The sequence below is a fragment of the Eublepharis macularius genome, chromosome 15, assembly GCF_028583425.1.
Source record: "Eublepharis macularius isolate TG4126 chromosome 15, MPM_Emac_v1.0, whole genome shotgun sequence".
Classification (NCBI taxonomy): Eukaryota; Metazoa; Chordata; class Lepidosauria; order Squamata; family Eublepharidae; genus Eublepharis; species Eublepharis macularius.
This window is the reverse complement of record NC_072804.1, coordinates 51,476,722-51,498,450: the sequence shown is the minus strand read 5'-3', so window position 1 is coordinate 51,498,450 and position 21,729 is coordinate 51,476,722. Positions and strand designations below refer to the sequence as shown.

The 21,729-nt window shown below is 47.0% G+C and overlaps 2 protein-coding genes across 2 annotated transcripts; one reads left to right on the top strand and one right to left on the bottom strand.

Moving 5' to 3' along the window:
* Positions 1 to 2,499: 2,499 nt before the first annotated feature.
* DEDD2 (death effector domain containing 2) lies at positions 2,500 to 13,484 on the bottom strand. Its single transcript, XM_054999388.1, has 6 exons — positions 13,390 to 13,484; positions 11,837 to 12,459; positions 10,850 to 10,960; positions 10,174 to 10,308; positions 3,825 to 4,237; positions 2,500 to 3,291 (listed from the first exon to the last, which is right to left on the bottom strand). Exons 2-5 carry the CDS (start codon positions 12,309 to 12,311, stop codon positions 3,864 to 3,866), a joined length of 1,095 nt encoding a protein of 364 aa, XP_054855363.1. The 5' UTR covers positions 12,312 to 12,459; positions 13,390 to 13,484; the 3' UTR covers positions 2,500 to 3,291; positions 3,825 to 3,863.
* A 698-nt stretch (positions 13,485 to 14,182) lies between these two features.
* LOC129342836 (zinc finger protein 574-like) lies at positions 14,183 to 19,874 on the top strand. The gene is made up of 2 exons (XM_054998749.1): positions 14,183 to 14,255; positions 17,100 to 19,874. Exon 2 carries the CDS (start codon positions 17,105 to 17,107, stop codon positions 19,610 to 19,612), a length of 2,508 nt encoding a protein of 835 aa, XP_054854724.1. The 5' UTR covers positions 14,183 to 14,255; positions 17,100 to 17,104; the 3' UTR covers positions 19,613 to 19,874.
* The last annotated feature ends 1,855 nt before the right edge of the window (positions 19,875 to 21,729 follow it).

Here is a 21,729-nt window from a genome sequence, read left to right as displayed (position 1 = left end):
TGCATGTAGGGAATTTATTTTCCTTTCAGACCAGAGAATGCTCAGGAGATTTGTATTATTATTGTTCATCAGTGACATGTTATTGATTTACAATTGGGGAAATGTCATTTATTTAGGGGGTCTTAAAGGATACCTTAGAAAGGTCTTAGATTGGATACAGATTAGGGGAGCCACCTGCTGGCCGCTTTAACAAAGTTGAAGGAGGCAGATGCTTAGGCCTGGGTAAGGAGAAAAGCATATTATGATTTTGGGAGAAATTGTGCTTGGTCATGTAAATTGCACTTGGTTTGGCCCCTGGAGCCAAAGGTCAAATCCAAGAGTTGTGTGTTACCCCCCCCCCCCATCAAATTTACAATTTGTGATTATTTTTTATTTTATAGAACCCAACTTGCGCTTATGGCAGCCAAACCTCTGGTCCTGATGGGCCGAGTCAGTAAACTGGCATGGAATATTCAACTATTCGGGGACCTAAACAGTTTGCAGTCCACCTCCTCTGTGGGAAGGGAACATTAATTTGGCTGGGTAAAGAAAAGCTCACCAAGACAGGAAGGGCAGACCTGGGACAGAGAGAAGCTGAATGACAGGTAGCCCTGAAACAAAGGGGGCGAAGTATCACAGCAGAATAGGAAACAGGCTGAGCAAAGGCTTGGCAGCCTAAGCATTAAAGCTGCATTGCCGCCTCCACTCCATCTTTTTCACCTGTTGAGTTGGAAAAAGAGCAGCCACTCCAAGCCCAAATGAGGGTGAGAAAAAACAAAAATGCAGTTCTATTTCTAATGCTCACTTTTGCTCAAAAGGTGAAGGGTAGGTGCATGAGGTCAACTCCCAACCAATTCTTCTAAGCATGACCATCAGAGGGCAAGGAACCAATAGCTTAATGTATTTCTGTCTAGTGCATATATACCTCGTTTTAAACATATAGCCATAATCAGGTTGCGCTTGCTCTGAGGAACTCCAGGCTCTTTATGCCAATAGAACCACCTCTTCCTTCTTCCACGCACAGAACTACAAACCCCCAGGGCCCTCTGAGGCTCCCAGTCTGACAAGTCCAGATTAACTAGTGGTGTACGATATATTTGTTTATATGCCAAGGCTACCTCCAGGTTTTTTGGGGGGTGGGGAGGAGATACAGTATCCAGGAAGGAGTGGGGTACAGAATGGAAGGTAACTTGGCTTACAGTGCTTGAAGATGCTACACTGTGCTTCTTCCCTGCCCCCCCCCTCCAAGTAGAAATGAGATTGCTCCAAAAGCCCCTGCCTCACAGCATTCATCATTTACTACTAAGGAAGATAAAGGCAAAAAGATAAAGCTGTTGTCTTTTCATGTGGCACTCCTTAGAAACTGGTTCAGAGAGTTCCTGGATTGCACATTTTCTTGTAGCGGAGGCATTGGATTATTTGAACTTTCTCACTGTTTCCTGGAACAGTGAGGCCCACTAGGGGGATGTCTGTATGACTCTTGTGGAGAACAATGTGCCTTAAAAGTGAGAGCTACACGCTGCTCCTTCTCTTTGGATACCCCTAAATTATCCCATAGGCTCTGCCATGTCATACAACCATCCAGGGAGAAGATGTCCTTCTACCATCTCCCTTGCATTCAGGGGCCAGTGATGGCTTGTTCCTATTTCTCATACAAAACCTCCAAATGACTAAGACTTAGTTAGAATATCACACACTCATTTTAAAGGACCCACAATGAATTAAGCTGCCTGCAGGTGTTAACTGTTCCACCACAAAGCACTCACTCCCACCCGACTACTTGGCTTTACCATGCTAGACAGAACACCATTCAAAGTTGACACAAGCCTCCCCCCTCACTGCTGATACTTGACTGAGAAGATCACAACAATGGCATATAACCAAAGGATTGGTAGAAGGGGCTGCAAATTTCTAGGCATAGCAGCACTTTCCACTCTTCTACACTATAATCAGAGACGTACAGCACATTTACTGTCCCTACAAAGGACTTATACCACTCTGTGACTCCACAGTGACCAATGCCTTCTCAAGATACAGAGCCTACTGTTATGTTAAACAAAGCACCACCACAACCTTTTGTAAGCTAGGCATTGTGCTGGGGTGTGCTCATGTCAACACAACATGTGCACATTTCACTGCTGCAGCTAGAAGTTCTGCTGCCAATACCTGTATACAGTGCCTGATTCTATTCTCTCCTCTTTAACACAGACTAGAGATTGAGGGGACTTTGACTGACACATTTTGAAATTAAGATTTCTGGTGTGGTGTCTACTGAAAAACAGAAAAGGGAGTTTGAACATACCATCACCACCGTTTTCCTCTTGGGGGTGGGAAAGGGGTGGCCACTCACTTTCAAGTAGCAGATCTTTAGATCTACCTTCAGCAACAGAAGTTTTAACCCCTTCCTTCCTGACTGCCTTTCCTCACTGGGCAAGAAACAAGATTGAAGTTCAAGGGGGGTGGTAAAGCAAAACTGTCCTTGTAACTGCAGATTTGTTCTTATTAAATATGAAGCCCGGCAATTGCAAACTCTTTTTATTAACATTTGTCATTTCCAAATATGATACAAGAACATCAAAAATTCTTTTGTTCTGTAAAAAAAAAACTTAAATTACAGGTTTCTGCCCCTTCCCAAGTGCAATGAAACAGACTCCTAACAGAGATGCTGGGTGAACGGCTTGGCTTTAAAAAAAACTCTTATTTATACTATGTACAAATAGCCATAGACAATTGAAAAATATCCCTAAGGAAAGTAACTCAAGTTCCACGGTTTACAACCAACAGCATCCTGGCCATGTCTGCATATTTAACTTAGAGGAGGGAAAAGTCTAACCCCAACAGCAGATAGTATTCTTGATCCTACAAAACAGCAAAATACAGCATGCCTCACTGCCAACTTTCAGGGAAGTCTGTTAGCACCTCTGCAAGATGAGGCTGCTCTCCATTGTGGTGGAAGTGGGAATCAAACACTGGTAGTGACCATTATATACTCTCCCAATTTGTGCCCGTTTCATAGTTCTTTGGACAAGTACTTCTGCACAAGGTGCTCCATTCAGTTCAGAGGGAGAAGAAACCACTTTTAAGTGGGTGCCTCTGTCTGAGCTCTGCTACATTTGAATGTCCCTTAAGATCATTCCCTGCTGTTCATTTAATGCTTCAACCACAACATGTGCATCTGTGGCACACTGACTCCCTGGGGATTCATTGCTTCCAAGATCCAGCCTTGGCCCCACGATCAGACAAAGGTTCCTTTTCCAAAGTCAGGTTTTTTCAGTTTTGCAGTCCACGTGGTAATCAGAACAATAGCATGTCCTGTGAGAAAGAAAGGACAAGATGTTAATCCAAAGCACTGACTCCAAATCCCTCGAAGGACCATCTTTGCTGGCAAAAAAAAGTCTGTTCAGACAAGAGAATTTTAATCCAGAAAACAAGATAAGCCACAAAGATTAGGATGAAATATTTTTGTACAGGGCAAACAGTCTCACATACAATTAATATTTTGCTTATTAAGCTGAATTTGAACTAGATTCTCCAAAGATGAGCCATGTAAGACTCAAACTCTGCTACACTCTACAATAGGAGGACCCCAACAAACTCCTTCATGCCTCTTATGAAACCGACTTTATTCTTTTATGCCAAAAGGCAAAATTTTCTGAAAGAGGATTGCCCAGGGAGGGGAGGGATGACATCTAAAACTAGACGGTAACAGAGACAGACAGGCTTAAACTGAAGGTAAAATATTGCTATCCCTTACAGAAATACGCTTGAAGCGGCATGTGTGGCAGGTGGGGGCAGCTAACAGGCAAGAGCTAAAGTGTGGAGTTAATACACTACCACTAACCCACCTGGAGAGGAAACCATACTTAAGCTTCCCGGAGGCTAGATCACCAGGCCTGGGGAATCACACTTTCCAGCAAGACACGGCGTCCCTCTTCATAATCGTCCTCATCCACATTGACTAGCAGCCTGATAGCCTCCTGCCCCACAGCTTCTTTGAGCGAGTCTGTGATGAAGACCCCCTTCAGCGCCTCCAGCAGCGAGCCATTCATATAATCATTCCAGAAGGCATCAAGATAGGACAACTCTGAGAACTTGATGTCACAGATGATTGAGCCCAGGTCACGAGATTTGAGAATGGTGTTGGACTGTCCAAAGACATCAAACTGACGCTCCAGCTGGTTCTGCTTGTTTGACATCACGTTCTGACGCAAGATGGGTTCATGCTCACAGTACTCTGCACGAACACGGAGCCTGATGTCTGAGCAGGACAGATGGAACAGAGAGAGAGGGGAGGGGAGGGAAGAGAGAGAGACAGGCGCATTAGAGCTGTGGGTCACAAACATAGCAAGCAGACAAACACGCGGTCATGCAGCGGTATTCCAGGATTGGGCTCATAGCCCCGGATCAGGTGTCGAACACAAAGACCAACCATGCTGAAGGTTCAGGCCACTCGGAACTCCCGAAAGATTCAGGCTCCTTGAGATGGTCAGTCCCAGCAAGGGGTGTTCACACGCTTCTTTGAAATATACCTTGGCTCAAAGTTACAGCTGAACTCCACTAATGCCCATCCAATAGGATCCACACTCCAAAGCAACTGGATCATGTAACATATCCAATCTAATGCTGCACTTACCTGGCACTAAGCACTACTGAATATAGTAGGGCATACTTTTGAGTAAACTGCATTCTGTTGACCTGTAAGTTACATCAGATCAAGAGGTACGCTGCCCGAATTCCTTCCACTCTAGATTAAACCCATGCATTTCATTCTACCTAGCTTCACCAACCATTTCAGCCATCTTCCGCCAGTACTGATAGTTGACACCAAAGGGGTATTCTTCAAATATATCCCCAATAGAAGATTTCCAACCATTTTGAGTCTGAAGTCTTGAAGTTACTCTCTACTCCAAACTATTTTAAGATTGCTACTGCTGTATACCAACTCCAATGGAAGCATCTGAGACCCCACTTTAGCAAGGGCCAAGAACCCCCTTGACTTGAAGAAAGGAAAAGATCTGAGAGATTAAACGAAATCTCCAGTGTTGAGACCTGCCTTTATAGTTAAATTCTGAATTTCCAACTAATTACATTCTACCCAGGCTGTACTGACTAGGTGCAAGGTTAAGACACTACCACACTCTAGATGTTTCAGAAATTAATGAAGTTCAGCTGTAACCATGGAAACCGGAGGTAGAAGGAAAGGTTTGTTTTGTTCTGTTGCCCAAAATCTCATCAGCATTTTAGCTGAAAATTTGAATGGTTCAAAAGGGAGGGAAAATGGAACAAATACAAAGTAGGATACGTTCAAAAAAATGAGGCAGGTGATGTATTACATACGCTCAACAAGGCCGTCAGCTTTAATTTCTCTGTGTCTTGTGGTCATCACCTGTAGAAGCATTAACTCAGAGTGCAGTCACAGCCCTTTACCAGCAACTTTGTACGGCCTGGAGCCCACACCCACCCACGCCAGCTAGATATAAGGCAGACTTTGCTAGCCAACTGCCAGAACAGATCCCTTCTTTCCAGAAGGACAACAGCAGAGCTGTGCAGCAAATTATATTTGATAAATGACATTATTTTACTTTACAAAAGGTCAGCCAGTAAACGGCACTGTTTTGGTCCACATAGGAAAGGCAGTGGTTTATACTAAAAGTAGCTCCATCTCCACACATGTGATAAAGCCTGGTGTAGTAGATGCTTTGGATTTGGTGCAGAGATTATTACTGTTATTCTGTATACCAGCACCTGCTTGCCTTGATGGTGGTAGCAAATTAAAGGAGCTCAGCTGTTGGGCCCCCTGGAAACTGTTCCGTAACCCAACCAAAGCCTCCCACTCAATATGCTGTCTACAAGCAAAGTAGCTGAGAGGTTTCATTTCATTAGCACTGTACATAGTTTAGGTATACAGTCTTTGCATCCACAGTTTGGCACATTCAGGTTTCATCAAAACAGTCCAAACCCGCCCACTTTCCAGTATCAACAGTACTTTGGAGAACAAAATGGGCAAGCAGCTGTCAGAGTTGGCGTTAACACACTGGCATCCTTTGTGTCAAAGTCCCACGTAAGTGACTGGGGCCTCCTTGCCCCCCAGGGAAGGATAAAAACCTCAAAACAGACTATGGCAAACAAGCCCAGCATTTATCTCAAAACAAGCAGGACTTGTGTCAACTGCAAGGCTCCAGGAAAAGGGGCTGTGTGTAACTGGTTTGAAGGAAGTGGGAATTAATGGCCTTGCCCAGCCAGTTCTAATGCAAGCCCTGAGCAGCTGCATCAAATTAGACACTTGACCTACATGGGCAACAGTGACAGCTGAGGCAGTACAAAGATCCACCCAAACCCTCCATGTTTTAGCACGAGGGAGAGAACCAGCTAGGAATTCAGGCCCCAATCCCAGTGAAATAATCCCACTGTGGTTATTCTTTGGAAGTACAGAAAACTTGGAATGCTATCGCTGAGCCCCATACTGGAGAAGTTTCATCTTATGTCTTTCCCCAAGTTTATGTCACAGTAGCAAGACTGAAGAAGCCTCCAAGTTTGCTACTCAAGTAGGATGGTTTCAGAGAATGAGGCCTGTCACGCCACTGCTTAGGCAAACTTTCAGCATATAGCAAGCACTGTGATGTAGTTTACAAGCCAAGATCAGAGGACCCAACAAGAAGCTGAGACCTTAAGGTACCAGTTTCCCAGAGGAGAATTGGAACCTACATATAAATGCTGACTCAATTCTGCTTCACAAACTACAAATTTCCCCCCCTTTGAGACACAGAAGTCAAAGTTACAGGTCAGCAAAACTCCATTAAAGACAATTTAAATGAGCAACAATTCCCCCATTGAGCGGGAAGCAACAAGTCCCAGAGTCCATGGCTGTGTCCCTCACAGCTTGTTTAACAAGAGCACTGCAGGGTCCAGATGCAGGGTTGCTTCTAACATAGGAATAGCTGGAATAATCGTGAGGGCCACACTTATGTTTTTGCTTTTTAGTTTGCTTTTTTAGTTTGTTATTTTTTTACCAGTGTCTGGTACTTGGCCCGCTTGCCTGGACCAATACTTATGCTTTTCCAGAGATGGATTTCAACTGTGGACCGAGAGAAACATGGTTCAAGACTTTTAGCACATGGTAACATCAAGAAATCATTCTGAGATTCAATACGGCAAAAAAGAACACAAAGCAGTGTGAAAATCTGGGCTAACTTCTAGTTTAGGTGGAAGGGACTGCTGCAGATACCAGACATGACAACACAGGATTTGTGTGTCTTACTCGAAAGGAAGACCAATTTGCGTAAAAATCAATGTAGGTCAGGCTCATCCTAAAATCAGATTAACCTGGGGGAAAACAGCAAAACAATACCAAATGAATTTCAAGCTGAACACCAAGAACAAACCCAGGCTTATTAATGGTCAGCAGTTCATCCATCGAGGGCAAAAGCTGATGAGCCAGAAGGCAAAACTGCTCAGAAAAACTTATGGAAGCATTTAAAGGGCTGGTGAGCATCTTAAGGGAACCAACCATTCTGTCTCAAGCAGCAAGGGATTAAAGGGAACCCAAGACAGAATCCGTAACAGTTTACAATGACCTGATATCTGCAGCAGCAGGTATATGCATAATTAAAGGTATCGCCTGAGATGTCACCTATTGGCTCCCTATCTATCTGTAGCTGAGCAAAGCCTTCAATGGACCTGTGCTTCAGACATCAGCCAATGGCAGCCCCAGAAAGGGCACATTCCTCACTGCTGTAGCACCCCAGCCTGTTGCCATCAAATTGTGCTGGAGCTTTGCAGCACAAGCCCCCTGCAGTGGCTCTACACACCATCACAAACCCAGAGGCTGCCAACCCAGCCTTCTCCCACTAAATGTCAAATCAGCCAATGTGTCTTTGTGAAATGGCTGTTCAAGAGGGTTGGCATGCAGGACGGTTCCTCTAGAATTAAGAAACTCAGCACACATTTAGACACAGATTTGCTTTCACAAAGAATTGGTGGAAATTTGGGTGCGTGGATTCATTTACCTTTGCGAGACCATTCTGTGAGAGGAGAGCACAAGAGAGACAGAGTCTCTTTATCATCAACTTTTGCTTAGTAACCTGGAATTTAAATGGTGGATTGAGAAAGAATTGGCAGAAATCAAGCAGCAACAAAAAAGAGATCATTTCGGGGGGGTTGTTTTGTGAGTTTCAGTATCTACCATCTAGCTCTGGCAGGCTGACACAGCCCAGGAGGTTGCAATCTGGAGATGGTTATCAGACTCCAAAGTTTAGGTGTGCAACTCAAAGAGATTTTATGAAATGCAGAGTTCATCACAGAAGCAGCTGTCTGAATCAACTTGGGTAAACTCTGCCCTCATGAAGCAAGGTCACATGACAAAACATACAGGCAATCTAGTGTTGAATGGAGCTTACAGTTCAGTCCTTGCACCTACCCGGCAGAGGCCTTAGCTGCACCTTGGAGTTGCAGTTTTGACACTCATTGTATTATTTTTGAACCTTCTTCGTTAGAACCAATTGCCTGTAAATCGGTCAGATGGTAAGAGAGCGGTTTTGTGCATTCACTTTTTGTTTCATTTGCATTGCACTGACACAAAGACAACAGCACACTGAGCCTAACACCAGCCCTTGGCACCTGCCTGCTGACTGAGGGCCTCTTCAAGTATTATGCACGGGCAAGACAAAAAACACCTTCGAGCAAACGAAATATGAAAGCTGTGTAGGTTGCCACATGTAACAGCCTACTTACAGATTTCATGGTTTTCTGTACACAACTGAACTGTGCTCCACAGATGAAGCACATGATATCTGAAGTAGCCCTGAGTCACAGGAAGGGGACAGTATATGCTTGTCTTGGAGACAGATACTCATTATCAACCTAGAAATTAAGCTTGGAAAACTGAATTGAAAATCACAGCCAAGTATAATTCAAGGCTCCAAAAAACCCTCAGCAACAGAAGTCAAATCGTGTTCAATGGATAGCCTTACTGAGCAAGTCAGTCTAATAACCCCCTTTAAATAGTCAGAGATACAACCAAGAATTGTCTATAAAGTAAACTCCCAAAGCGTATTACTTCGATAGAAGGATTCTACAGTCAGTGCTCGACTTGGTAAGCAAGTATTATTTTGGTCATGACCTAGGAGTGCTGACCAGTCATTCAAAACCTACGCTGCTGCTTAACACTAACTAAGGTCTCATGCAAAGTGCTATGCATACATAGGTTTCTGTTAAGAATTCCTTGCAACCTAACCAGAAGCCATCTTTATTCAGTTACTTTGTTGTGAAATAACTAGCTTCACAACAAGCTTAATTTTTCTTTAAAAAAATTCAGTTTCACTACATTATTCAGTGAACTTTTTGTATGTTACCGAAAGCCTCCAGATCTGCTCACTGTGGATCCAAAAGCTTTTCTTCTAAAACTATTTTACTTAAAAGTGGTGTTGAATTTGTTTCCAATACTATGCTCCAAGTAAGATTACAGCACTAGGAAACATGAATGGAACTACATCAGGTACTTGCCCTCCTGAAAAGTTCCTGTTATCAGCAAGGATTCCACTGCACTCAAGTGTGACAGAAGTATGTACTTATCTTATACCAGATTATCTGTGCTTGCTCTTTAGCCAACTAACCTTCCCCAACTCAGGACCAGCAGCTAAGACTCAGGCTCTCTCCAAGACCAGCATATCAAGCACAAGGGTGCTGCCCATTAACAATTTTTACATCCTCCCAGCAACTGGGCATTAAAGGGCCACTAATTTTAAGGCATTTTCACTTTCATTCACATAGCTTGTTCATCTGAAGAATTCAGAGAAAATAAGCGGGGACCAGATCACACCGGGAATTAAAGGCAGCATACAAAGAAGTGGGCCAGAGCCTTCCCACCCTTACCCCCAAAAAGGGGACCAAAGCTCTCTCTCTCCCCACTGCACAGAGCTCTGTCCTTAGAAGTGAACTGCAAGCCCAGACCAAAGGTCATTCACCACAGAACGGGACGGCCTGAATTATAGAAATAGTTTTTTTCCCCCTTTCCCCAGCTTTACTCCTCTCTGGCTCCAGCCAGAGAGAGAAGGAAAGGCTGTTTTGATCTTTAACAGAAACCAAAGTTGCTAATCAGCATTTTAGAATGGTTTCAAATGGGCTTCATAAAGAGACTTAAGTCCAACTGAACAGAGGGTACCCCAGGAACACAGCACACGTTAGGCAGATACCTACCACAAGTCACTTTGGTAGGAGTTTGGACTTCCTGCTTTGGAGCACAAGCTGCTTTGGCTCCCCGACGCCTGCGAGGAGGAGCAGCCTTTGCCCTGCCTCTGCTTACTCGCTTCCTTTTGTTGGAGGAGTTGGAGCCTAAAAAGAAAAAAAAAAGGTCACCAGAAGTTATTGAGCAAGTTCAAAACCTGACAATCTAAACTCCCACACAGTTGTTGCCATCTAACCCCCAATTCCTCAAATGAGGATAATGTGAATCATTTACAACTCTTACCATTTTAAACTGAAAAATGACTAATAGATATAGCTGTTATGCTTAATGCAATGTACTGCAGACAAAAACTAAAGAGATATCCAAATCTCTGTATAGGAATAGCCAGCATAATATTTATTTTTAAAAATATTTATTTACATTATTGATAGTCCATCTTTCTCACGAAGACTCAAGGTGGATTATTTAGTGTAAGCCAATGCAATCAACAGCAAAGACATTCAATAAACAAATGCAAATTTGCAGTTTGGAAGCAAGCAGAAATCTGATGCAGAGCTGAAAGAACAACGAAATAGCATACACAAGTCTAAACAAAGTAGCGGTAAGAGGCTTATATCAGCAAACCCCCCACCCCCCCACAGGAAAAATTAGAAAAGGACAAAAAAGTATCATATACACGACACCTACCTGTCTCCCACTGATTATGCCGAGTGTCTGCAGAGGCTGTGTTGAGACAGTTGTCTACCTGTTGGTCGGATGACACGACAGATGGCCCATATGTATACCTCTCTGGAGAAACTAAAATTAAAAGAGGCTGAAAGTCAAATGAAGTAGTACTGACTACAATTTACAACCTAAATTCAGCAAAGAAGGAATATTAACACTCTGGATCATCTCAATTACTGCAGCTGAACCCAATTAATTTTTATCCCACCCTTCCTATAAAGAGCTGAGCAATATAAACGGTTCTCCCTTCTTTTTAATCTTACAAACAGCTCTGTGGCACAGATGAAGTAAAAAAAAAATAACAATTGGCCCATGGTCATACAGCATGGCAGAATAGGAGATCTGAACATGGCTCTGCCAGATCCTAGATGAGTTAGTTCTCAGTCCGTGGGTTGTGATCCCAAAGCAGATTACAACTATAGTGCAGGGGCATTGCAAGGCTAAAAATCCTAAAAGTACAGAGATTTTAGGCCCCTTTCCTCCCAAAAGGAGGAAAGGAAAAAACAGAGTGAAGTTTCCACATTCATTTTTCACCCCCTGCATCCCCAAACTACTGGCTTGCTCTCAATCATTTGCAGTACAAGGCATAGGCATTGCTTATGACCACTGCCTTCTGGATTTGCACTACCACGAGCTCCAACCAGAAGAGTAAGCTCAGACATGAGCCTCACTTTTAGAAGTTTGAAAAACTACTCTAGACCAATATTGAAGGATCTATTCACCCACTTGAGATATGGGATTAGGAATGTACAACTGGTCCTCATATCCTGCCCCGGAATCTCTATCCTACCAGTGCTTGGAAAACAAGCTAGATTGCAAGCCAAGAGTAAGTGTCCTTAAAACAAGGCATATTTATTGCTTTTGCTAAATTCAATCAGCAAGTCAGAAAGAATTTTTCTCTACCCTCATTCTTATAAGTGTATACAACATACTTTAGGGGCCCAATACCTGTACGCTGCCTTTTCAGGGTTACATATGGCAGCAGATCGTGTCTTGTCAGCACCCTCAGAAGTTGCAGCAGCTGTGTGAAGTTGGTTTCATCACATTTCCCCCTCCTTTCCAGCTCCAGGAATAGTTCAACACCATTCTTGGGCCGCTGCCGACTGGAAGCCATCTCCAGATTACCATCGGCCTTGCTCAAGTTACACCCACACTGATTCTTCCTCTTCCAGTTCTCTAGCACAAGTGAAGTGATTTCAGCTCCACCTTCGTCTACCGCTGCTAAAGCCCAAAGGGCAGGATCCAGTGGATGGGTCCAAGGCTGTGTCTCATCCAGAAGGAAGGACAGCACTTCTATGTCATTCTCTGTAAGCTGAGAGCCAACCACCTCAAACATGCGGTGCAAGGAAACCATCCCATAGTATTCTAAGCACTCTTCCTCCTCCCAGATGTGGGAAAAGTGTGACCTCCTCATCTCCGCCATATGGAGACGCTGAAAGGAAGATGAAAGGATGGACGCAGATATGTAAAGGTTTGAACACTGACAGAGCTTTTCCAAAAAAAGCACAGACAGCAGTCCAAAGCCTTGAGGAAGGATCCTTTTTAAACTCACAAGGCTGCTTTAGACACACCTGCAAAAGAAGAAAGGGGATCTCATTAAACTGAATGCCAGTCACCCCCAACCTTTAAGTCCTCTGCAGCCAGGCCAGCCATCTCAAAAATCTGCATGAAAGCAAGACACTAAAAGGAATCCCGTCTGTCCTCCAGTGCCCTTTCGACCCCCGGCCTTCAACCAGGTTCAGCTGTCTAAAAACAAAACTCAGCAGAGAGGCTCTTTACCTCCTTTGGACCGGGTAAAGACGTTTGCCGGCCAAGCTGCTGCTAGGAATGAACCTGCCAAGAGGCCACGGGCCGCAAGACGGCAGCAGCTGCTGCCCCCACCGCTGCCAGGCTCAAGGACAAGCTCCGCCCGGTAAAGGTGTAGGCAGCGCCCTCCCTCCACACCTATCAGTCAACCGGCCGAAGCCCCGCCTCCGCTGCCTCGCAAGACCGCGCCCACTCCAGCGTCCCTCCTCCCTTACCTATCAATCAGCCGGCCGAAGCCCCGCCCTTCTCCAGCGCCCCTCTCCCCCACTGTCAGTCAGGCCGCTGAAGCCCTGCCCCCAAAGCCACGCCCCTTCTCCCGTCATTCTACCGAAACTTCGCCCCAGGAAGCGCGAGGCCCTGCCCACTCGGCGCGTCATCTCTCTTGCCCCACCCACCACATCCTGTGTTTTTCCACCTCATAATCCGACGCAGTTTACTACGCAGACTTTACTGCTGACGCGCCCCCAGGATCCACCCGCTTCGTCGCCCCCCACCGCCCCCCCTCAGTATTTTTCCGTTTTCACTTCACAAGGGGTTCTCCACTCCCTCAATCAACGGTTCTCTCCTCACCCGCTCTCCCCCCGACCTTTTGACCCTCACCCGTGACACGAAACACCTCATATTGTTCTTCCATTTCTCCTCTATCATATTACGTTTTCTTCTCCCTTTTTACTCGTCCCTTTTCCTCTACTTACCGCGGTTCCCCCGCGCCACAGCTGTCGACACCGTCGTTTATATCTTTCTGGTAGCTTCGATGCGTTTGCGCCTGCGCCGATCTAACCCCTCCTCGATTACCTCACTGCGCATGCGTCAAATCTTGTGGGCTGGTTTTCTTCCTTACCCCACCCTGCCTGCCCTATTCGTTACCTTGGGTCAGATTTCTGCGCAGGAGCCGGCCGGCTATGATGAAAGGGGGAAACGTAAACGGCGCAGGCGTTGAGCTTTCCCTCCTCCGCTCACGCGAATGAGCGGCGCGCAGCCTCGTGACCCAGGGGGTGGGCGGGGCCAATCGAACGCCGGGAACAATGATGCTTCGACGCCTGAGAAAGAGCAATTGGTATCGATTGACGCGGGCTGCGTTACTAACATAGAGAAGTGACGTCGCTTTTCTTTATGCCCGTTCCCCTCACGCAAAGAGAGGAGACGCTCACGTAAGCGGCGCGCGCATTACCAAGGCGACCGCGCTTCTTGCGTAACCGAGAGCGGAAACACGTCCGTACAAGCCCTTGGACTTACGCATTCTGCGTAGGGAGAAAAGGGACCGCGGATCTCCCTCCCCGTGACTGGGCGAGCCTGAACACCCCTCCCCCCACAAAAGCCCCCAACCGCCGTCCTGCGCGGACCCCGCCCCCCCCCGCTTGACGTTGGGGCGGCCGTTGCGTCACCAAGCCCCTCGAGCCGAACCGCCCCCTTAGTATCGAGGCCGCTGATTGGTCGAGGGAGGCGGAGGTGAGGCTTCGAGAGGGCGCGGCGCAGCCTAGGCCAAGCCGGGCCTGCGCGTGTGAGAGAGGAGGACGCAGCCGGCGGGGCCGAAGCGGTGGCAGCGGCGGGGCTAGGCCGGGTGAGTGCCCCTCCCGCTCCGCTCCCCCCACCCAGGGGCGGCTTGGGGGCGAAGAGCCCCTCCCCCGGGGCCCGCCCAGGCCCCTCAGAGGAAGGGCGGTGAAGGGAAGGAGGGCAGCGTAAGGCCCTCAATGGGGAGTGGGAGGCGGAGGCTGTGGGGCGGCCCCGGTCTTTCCACCTGCATGTTGCATGGCTGCACCAGACCAGCGAGGCCAGCCTGTGGCTTCACCCACTGAGCAGCTGGCTGCCTTTGAGCCGAAGCCCCTCCCTGCCGTAGGCCCCGTTATTCAAAAGTTGACTGCCTGTGGCTATGGAGGCTTCACGCATCTGCCTATGCTCTGCAGCCAATCTCTCATGTAAGAGCAGCACTTGAGTCCAGTAGCATCTTAGAGACCAACAAGATTTGCAAGGGGTAAGCTGTCTTGAGTCAAAGCTCCCTTCTTCTGATACAGGGAGATCTCTGAGCCTTTATATGGCTGTTAAGAGGTGGGTGGAGTGAAGCAAAGATGAAAGTCGGGATGTAAAGGTGCAATGGGATATAAAGGCTGAGGAATCTCCACTTCTCCCTATGAATGAAAAAGGGAGCTGTGACTCTTAAAAGTTTAGACCCTGAATATCTTCACCCACCTCTTAACATTGACACTGAGAGATCTCTGTCTTTCGGTGCTACACCACTGAAGATGCCAGTCACAGCTGCTGGCAAAACGTCAGGAACTACAATGCCAAGACCACGGCCATACAGCCCGGAAAATCCACATCATCTAACGTTCTCCAGCCGTGAAAGCCTTCGACAATATATCTGAACATCTTGTTGGTCTCTACGGTGCCACTGGGCTCAAGTCCTGCTGTTCTACTGCAGATCAGCATAGCTTGGTACCCCTACCCCTTCCTGCTTAAGGATTTTAATCCCGTGGCACCTGAAAGACTTAAAAGATTTTCAGAGTGCAAGCTTTCAAGAGCCAGAGCTCCTTTCTTCACATAGCAGTAGGAATGGAGATCCCTAAGCCTTTATATACCAGCCAGAAGGGTGGAGAGATGTTACAAGGAAGGTGTGAAGCCTGGTTAGGGGATTCTCAGACTCTCCACAGTGGTATGAGTTAAAAGGGTCTTTATTCAGATAAAACTCCCTAAAAGTGCACTGATACATAGAGATTGTCCAGAATGCTGAAGTACAGTCTTCCCCGAGAGGTTATACTCCAGTTCTCCCCGCCCCCCCCCAGTCCAAACAAGTCAGTTAAAGTCAGTGAAAGCCCTGCAAAAGATGCCCAGCAGAAGTTCCCACGCCTGGTTCCCACATACTACAAGCTGCGCTGATAAGGTCTCTTAGCAAAGCATAGCTTAGCAAAGCATAGGCATAGTGTAGCTTACACTACAGGAAGAAAACCCATCCCCGCCCACCCACCCCCCTCCAGTAGACATGCATTCACAGTTATGGCAGTCAGGCTGGCTCGCCTGCCTGACATAAGGGCATCGGGATGCAAAGGCAAAAGCAGCTTGATTAGATGGGAGGGGGTGTAGGGTTAGGGTTAGGAGGATGTCAAGGTACAATAGTACCATATAGCTTGATTACAGCAGAAATTAGCATCTATGGTGAGGTACTTTCAGGTGGGTAGCCATGTTAGTCTGCAGTAGAAGAGAAAGATTTGGATCCAGTAGCAGCATAAAGACCAACTAGATTTCCAGAGTATGAGATTTTGAGAGTCAAAACTCCTTCCTTCAGACACGAGTCTGCTGACTCTTGAAAGCTTGAAAAATCTTGAAAAATCTTAATGATCTCTAAGGTGCCTCTGGACTCAATTCCTGTGGTTCTACTGCAGCCCAACACAGCTACCTACCTGAACCTACCTTTCGCTACACCTTTCATGCTCTAATCTAATACAGAGCTATCTGAAGAAGGGATCTCTGACTTTCAAAAGCTTATACCCTGAAAACCTTGTAGGGCTCTAAGGTGATAGTGGATTCAGTCCTGGCACTCTGTCGCAGACCAATATGGTTACCTTCCTGAAACTATCTTCATCGAGTGAAGAAGTCCTTCTACCTGAACCTATAGCTCATCACCTTGGAAAAGGAGGAAAAACATTCTATCTACACCTCATTCTTAATTTTATAATCCTCTATCATGCTTCCTGCCACTTTTTTTTTCAAAACTGAAAATTCCCACTCTGCGATTCTCCATCTGTCGCTCTGTTAGTTCTCAACTAGGACTTGCTATTTCTTTTTTACTGTGGGTGCTAGTATCTTAGCGCACCCCACTTCTTACGTTAATTAGCACTAGTTCCCTAACTGAATCAGCTTACTGTATTTCACCCAGCATTACAATTCCTTTGTGTCAACCCTACTTTGCCTGTCAACAGTTGTGAATGAATTCCTGTTTTGAATGGGTGTTAGCTACACCACCCTGACATCTCTTCCTTGCACCTGCATGCATACACCTTTCTGTTTTCTGCATGTTGGGGAACAAATATCTACCTAATGGATGAGCATTTCTGTATATGATGACGGGAGTGCTAACACAGCTAATGCTAGAATAAATTTTACTAGTCTTTGAGATGCTCCATGGAATCCTGTTTTATTCTTCCTGTTTTATTCTCTTATGCTTATAGTATTTATTTAAAATAGGGGATCTCCTCCTACTCCTGACAGAGTTTTCCTTTTGCTATGCCTTTAAAAAATCAAGGTTTTCCCCTACCTGCTTCTTTTTTTTCCCCCACAGGGAGGAATCTTAAGGTACTTCAGCGTTACTTGTCCCCTATCTCCTTTCAATCCTTTCTCCTTCATCCCACCTTCCTTTTCAGCCATTTTGCTCACCTTGGGGGGGGGGTCTCTCTTTTTGTATTGCTTGTAGGCATTATGGAAGAAGATCTGACTTCTCTGTTCTTCCAGCAACAGTATATGTGCTCAGAGTGTGGGTGTCTCTACAATACTTTGGAAGAGGTGCTGATTCACCAGGAGGGACACCTGGCCGAGCCCCACGAGCCCCCTGCTGCTGCCACTGTTGTGGACACAGAGTCCCAACAGGGCAGCCGTTACCAATGCCTGGAATGTGGGTGTGTCCTCTTGTCACCGGATGAACTCCTAGCCCACCAGGAAGTTCACCCCAGAGAGGTGCCAAGCCAGCCCCCATCAGCTTCAGCTGGGCAGATCCGCTACCAGTGCAATGTGTGTCACAAGCTGTTTCCTTCCACCAGCCTGTGGCTGGTACACCGGGAAACACACCAGAAGCAAGAGGCTACAGGGGATCCCCAGCCGTCAGCTGCATCCTCCTGCCTGACAGCTCCTTCTCCTCCTCCTTCCGCCTTACCAGTTCTACATCCCTCCCAGCCAGATTCCCCGCCTCCCTCCCAGCCTGCTCTGTCCATTCATCCCTATGAGTGCTCGGAGTGTGCCCGTCTCTTCCCAACGCCAGAGGAACTGCTGGAGCACCAAGGCGAACATTTCACAGAGATAGAGAAAGAAAGCGGGGAAGTGCCTGAGGCTGCCACACAGGAGATTCACAGTCCACCCACAACCCCGCCGCCAGGCCCCGAGGAGCCTCCAATAGCAGTTCCACCCGCTCCCGCCTTCTGCTGCAGTGATTGCCAACAGGCCTTTAGTACAGTGGAGGAGCTGCAGCGGCACCAGCAGGAGCACAACAGTGAAGAGTTTCTGTGTGGCGAGTGCCAGCGTGGTTTCACCACAGCTAAACGATTGTTAGCTCACCAGCGGGTACACGTAGATGGCACGTATGAATGCCCCAACTGCAATAAGATCTTCAAGAAGGCAGCATCCCTAGAGCAGCACATGCGCATCCACAAAGGAGAGGCGCTGTACCTTTGCATGGACTGTGGGCTTGGCTTCTCTACCGAGATGACCTTGATAGTACACCGCAGGAGCCACACCGCCAACCCTCTGCACAGCTGCCACTGCGGCAAGACTTTCAGCAACATGACCAAGTTTCTTTATCACCGCCGCACCCATGCTGGGAAAAGCGGGGTTCCTCCTGTTCGCGGGGCAGGAGACCAGGTACCCAGTCAGCCTCCCGAGCCTCCACCCATTAGAGAATCCACCGTGAACGGCTCTTCCTCCTCTCCCAGCACAGGGACAGCAGCTGAGGTGCCCAGTGCTGCCTTCCTTTGCCCTCAGTGCGGAAAGGTTTTTTCCACCCACATCCGAATGGTGCGGCATAAGCGGGTAGTGCATGTTCTGGAGCGCAAGCACAAATGCCCCACTTGTGGCAAAAAGTTCAAGAAGCTGGTGCATGTACGAAACCACCTGCGGACGCACACTGGGGAAAGGCCTTTCCAGTGCTCAGAGTGTGGGAAGACCTTTGTTTCCCAGGCTAACTTGGCCCGGCATCACGTCACACACACCGGAGAACGGCCTTATCAATGCCAGGTTTGTGACAAGCGCTTCACCCAGTCCTCTAACCTTCGCCAGCACCGCCTCTTGCATGCAGTCCCCAAAAGAGAAGGGTCTCAGTCCACTCTGCGCCGGACTTCACCCACAGGCTGTTTGACCTTCCGTTGTCCGGACTGTGACAAATGCTTCCCACGCCATCACCTGCTGGAATTGCACCGGCTTAGCCATTCTGAGCAGGACCCCCAACGCTGCCCAGACTGTGGTGTTCTTTTTGTGTTGACTTCCAAATCACAGGAGCACCGCTGTGGCAGGAGCCACGAGCAATCTTACGCTTGCCTGACATGCGGCAAGCACATTGGCTCATTGGCTAAGCTGGCCATGCACCAGCTGGTACATTCAGGCTCGCGCTCTCACCTTTGCCCGATTTGTGGAAAGGCCTTCACCACTGCTAGCGGGCTGAGCCGACACCAACAGCGCCACACTGGCCTGCGGCCTCACAAGTGCCCTGTCTGTGCCAAGAGCTTCGTAGCAGCCTCTGGGCTGCAGCTACACCAGCGAATCCACACGGGTGAACGCCCTTTTCCGTGCCCAGACTGCGGGAAGGCTTTCCGACAGGCTACTCACCTGCAGGAGCACAGGCGCCTCCACACAGGGGAGCGCCCCTACCTTTGTCCAGACTGCGGCAAGGCATTTGTGCAGTCCATGCACTTGGCTGAGCATCGGCGCATCCACACTGGTGAGCGCCCCCACCCCTGCCCCATCTGCCCTAAGACCTTTAAGACACTTTCCAACCTGCGCAGCCACCGCAAGACCCATGCACAACTGGCAGGTGACCAGGGGCCGTTCCAGTCTGCTGGGTCCCTGGCAGCAACTGTCCAGCCCACCCACGCTATCATGTGCACTGAGTTTGGGGAGACCATTGCTATCATAGAGAGTGCTGAGCCACTCCCCTTGGGGGAAACAATAGAGATATATGAGGCTACATTCGAAGGCAACATCCAGGTAAATGCCTTTGTATAGGGGGGGGGGTCGAGCATCTCTTAAGTGTTCCTTGCACAAGGGTTTGGCGCACGTCAGGAAGAAGTGGAGTACGGTTTCCCCCATTCCGTGCGCATCAGTCAAGCTTGAGTGTCCCAGCACTTACGCTTATGTACCAATGGCACAGTGCCCAAATGGAATCTGTTCAGTTTGTGTTGGGACCAAGCCCTCCTCTCTTACATTTCTTGGAACTTTGCCTTTTTAGTGCAAGATGTGGTTCCATGGAATGGGGTTAGACCATTACCATTGCAATCACACATTTATTGTAAATAAAAAGTTCTGTTATTCCATTAAAAAGTTTCTCCCAGTTTCATCTTGGGCTAAGCAGAGTTATAAAATGACTCTCACTTTTAGCTTTTTCCACACTCTTGCTCTGCCATGGTTATTCCTGGGTTTTTGAGCTAATTGGTGGTCTTATTTACTCTTAATCAGAGAGAGAAAACCAACGCTTTTTTTTTCTTTTAATGGCAGAATAGGGTTGCCTGATTTTGAGACTAGGAGATATCTAAGAATTTTGGAAATGCTGCTTCTCTCGCCATGACAGGAGAGACTGCATTTGATAAAACTGTTCCTTCTGCACTACTGATAAAAGTAGAAGGCTGAAAAGAGGATTCCTAGATAACGGGCACATCATGTCTTCTTTGGCAATATCAGATTTCCCCCCCCCTTCAAAATGGCAATGAAAGAGAAAATAATCCAGGCAAACTTCTTATTTCTGTGGCCATGAACCAGACTAAGGAACCTTGGTCATTCACATTACTGTTATGACTTTGGCAAGCTGGAGAATAAAGCTACTACTGGATCTTTTAAAGCCCACGTAGAGAACAAATTCCTGGGCAGTTTGAAAAGAGCAGTGAGAGCTACACAAGTGGAAGACCGAATGCCCTGACCTGTAAAAAATCTCTGCTTTTCTTACAACTCCACAGTTGGGGGGGGGAGGGGTACTCACTGCATTTTAGGAGGAAATTGGGCCCAGGCACCCTAATTCCAACTGTGCTCTACAGTAGCTCGGTGACTAGTAAAAAGTAGCTTGTAGCTGTAGATAAAGGTAAAGTCAGCTGGTTAATAGCCAAATGCTGTGTGCTTAAATTGTCAGCTGTGGTTAACCCAGGCAGCTGATAAAATTACAAAGGAAGCTTTAGCCTATGCTTATATAATTATATGCCAGACACACAAAAAACCACCTACATAAGGTTGTTCCCACTGGCACATTTACCCCAGTTCTACCAGGCTGGAACACGCCCTGCCCCCTTCTTTAGAACTGCCCACTCCTTTTTGAGTATCTGTCTCTCCTAGGCACCTGTCTGTCATCCCCTCATTAATTGCAACTTTACTGCAACCCACACATTTCCTGAGACTCTGTGATGGTAGTTTTTAGGAGCACACCTAAAAATATCTTCATGATACACACAAAATCTTCAACTCCATATAGGACAGTGGTAAGAGTCCTAGGACCCACTATTGTGTATTCATGGTAGAAAAATGCAGCCATTGACACGACGCAAGACAGGAACACTTAGTCATTAGGTACTGGACTTGGGATAAAATGTTGGCGCAGGAGAAAATATGACTTATTCTGCAGTCATGAGAGCTAGAAGCCTTTTTAAGAGGCACAGATTTGCAGGATTGAAAGAGCTTGCTTATCAAGGTTCCTCTTTCAACTAGGCATGGAATGCAGTAAACAGACTATTGAGATTTATGCAAAAGAGCGAGCCTAAAATGGCTAAATGGGGCACATAGTTTAGTCATCCCTTGTAAAATCAAGAGGCAACTAAGAAAAGGTAGCCCTATGAATAAAATGTGGGAATTGGCACTACCTTGAGGGGAGGCCTGTGTTCCACTTCAGGTTGCTGTCCCATTTGTTCACATAATCCAGGGAAGCCAGTTTTACCCCAAAAAGACCTGTGTATGGGACCAATTACACATCTTGTGTCACTTTAAAAAGTCTGAGAATGATTTTGTAAAAAGCAGATCAAAATTGCTATGTATTAAGCTAGAACTCTGAAGTTTGGAACATGTACTCCAAAACACCCAATTTCCAAGCCCTTCGAAGTTATTTGGCAATCGTACACCACCCTGGTCAAAAGCAGGGCATTTTT

What these genes read in the sequence shown, in the direction of transcription:
- LOC129342836 (XM_054998749.1), top strand. Translation starts at nt 17,105, where the DNA reads ATGGAAGAAGATCTGACTTCTCTGTTCTTCCAGCAACAGTATATGTGC.
- DEDD2 (XM_054999388.1), bottom strand. Translation starts at nt 12,311, where the DNA reads ATGGCGGAGATGAGGAGGTCACACTTTTCCCACATCTGGGAGGAGGAA. An exon ending in CCTGAAAAGGCAGCGTACAG is followed by an intron (nt 10,961 to 11,836) that starts GTATTGGGCCCC and finishes TTTTAATTTTAG; the next exon opens with TTTCTCCAGAGAGGTATACA. An exon ending in TCCTACCAAAGTGACTTGTG is followed by an intron (nt 4,238 to 10,173) that starts GTAGGTATCTGC and finishes TGTCCTGCTCAG; the next exon opens with ACATCAGGCTCCGTGTTCGT.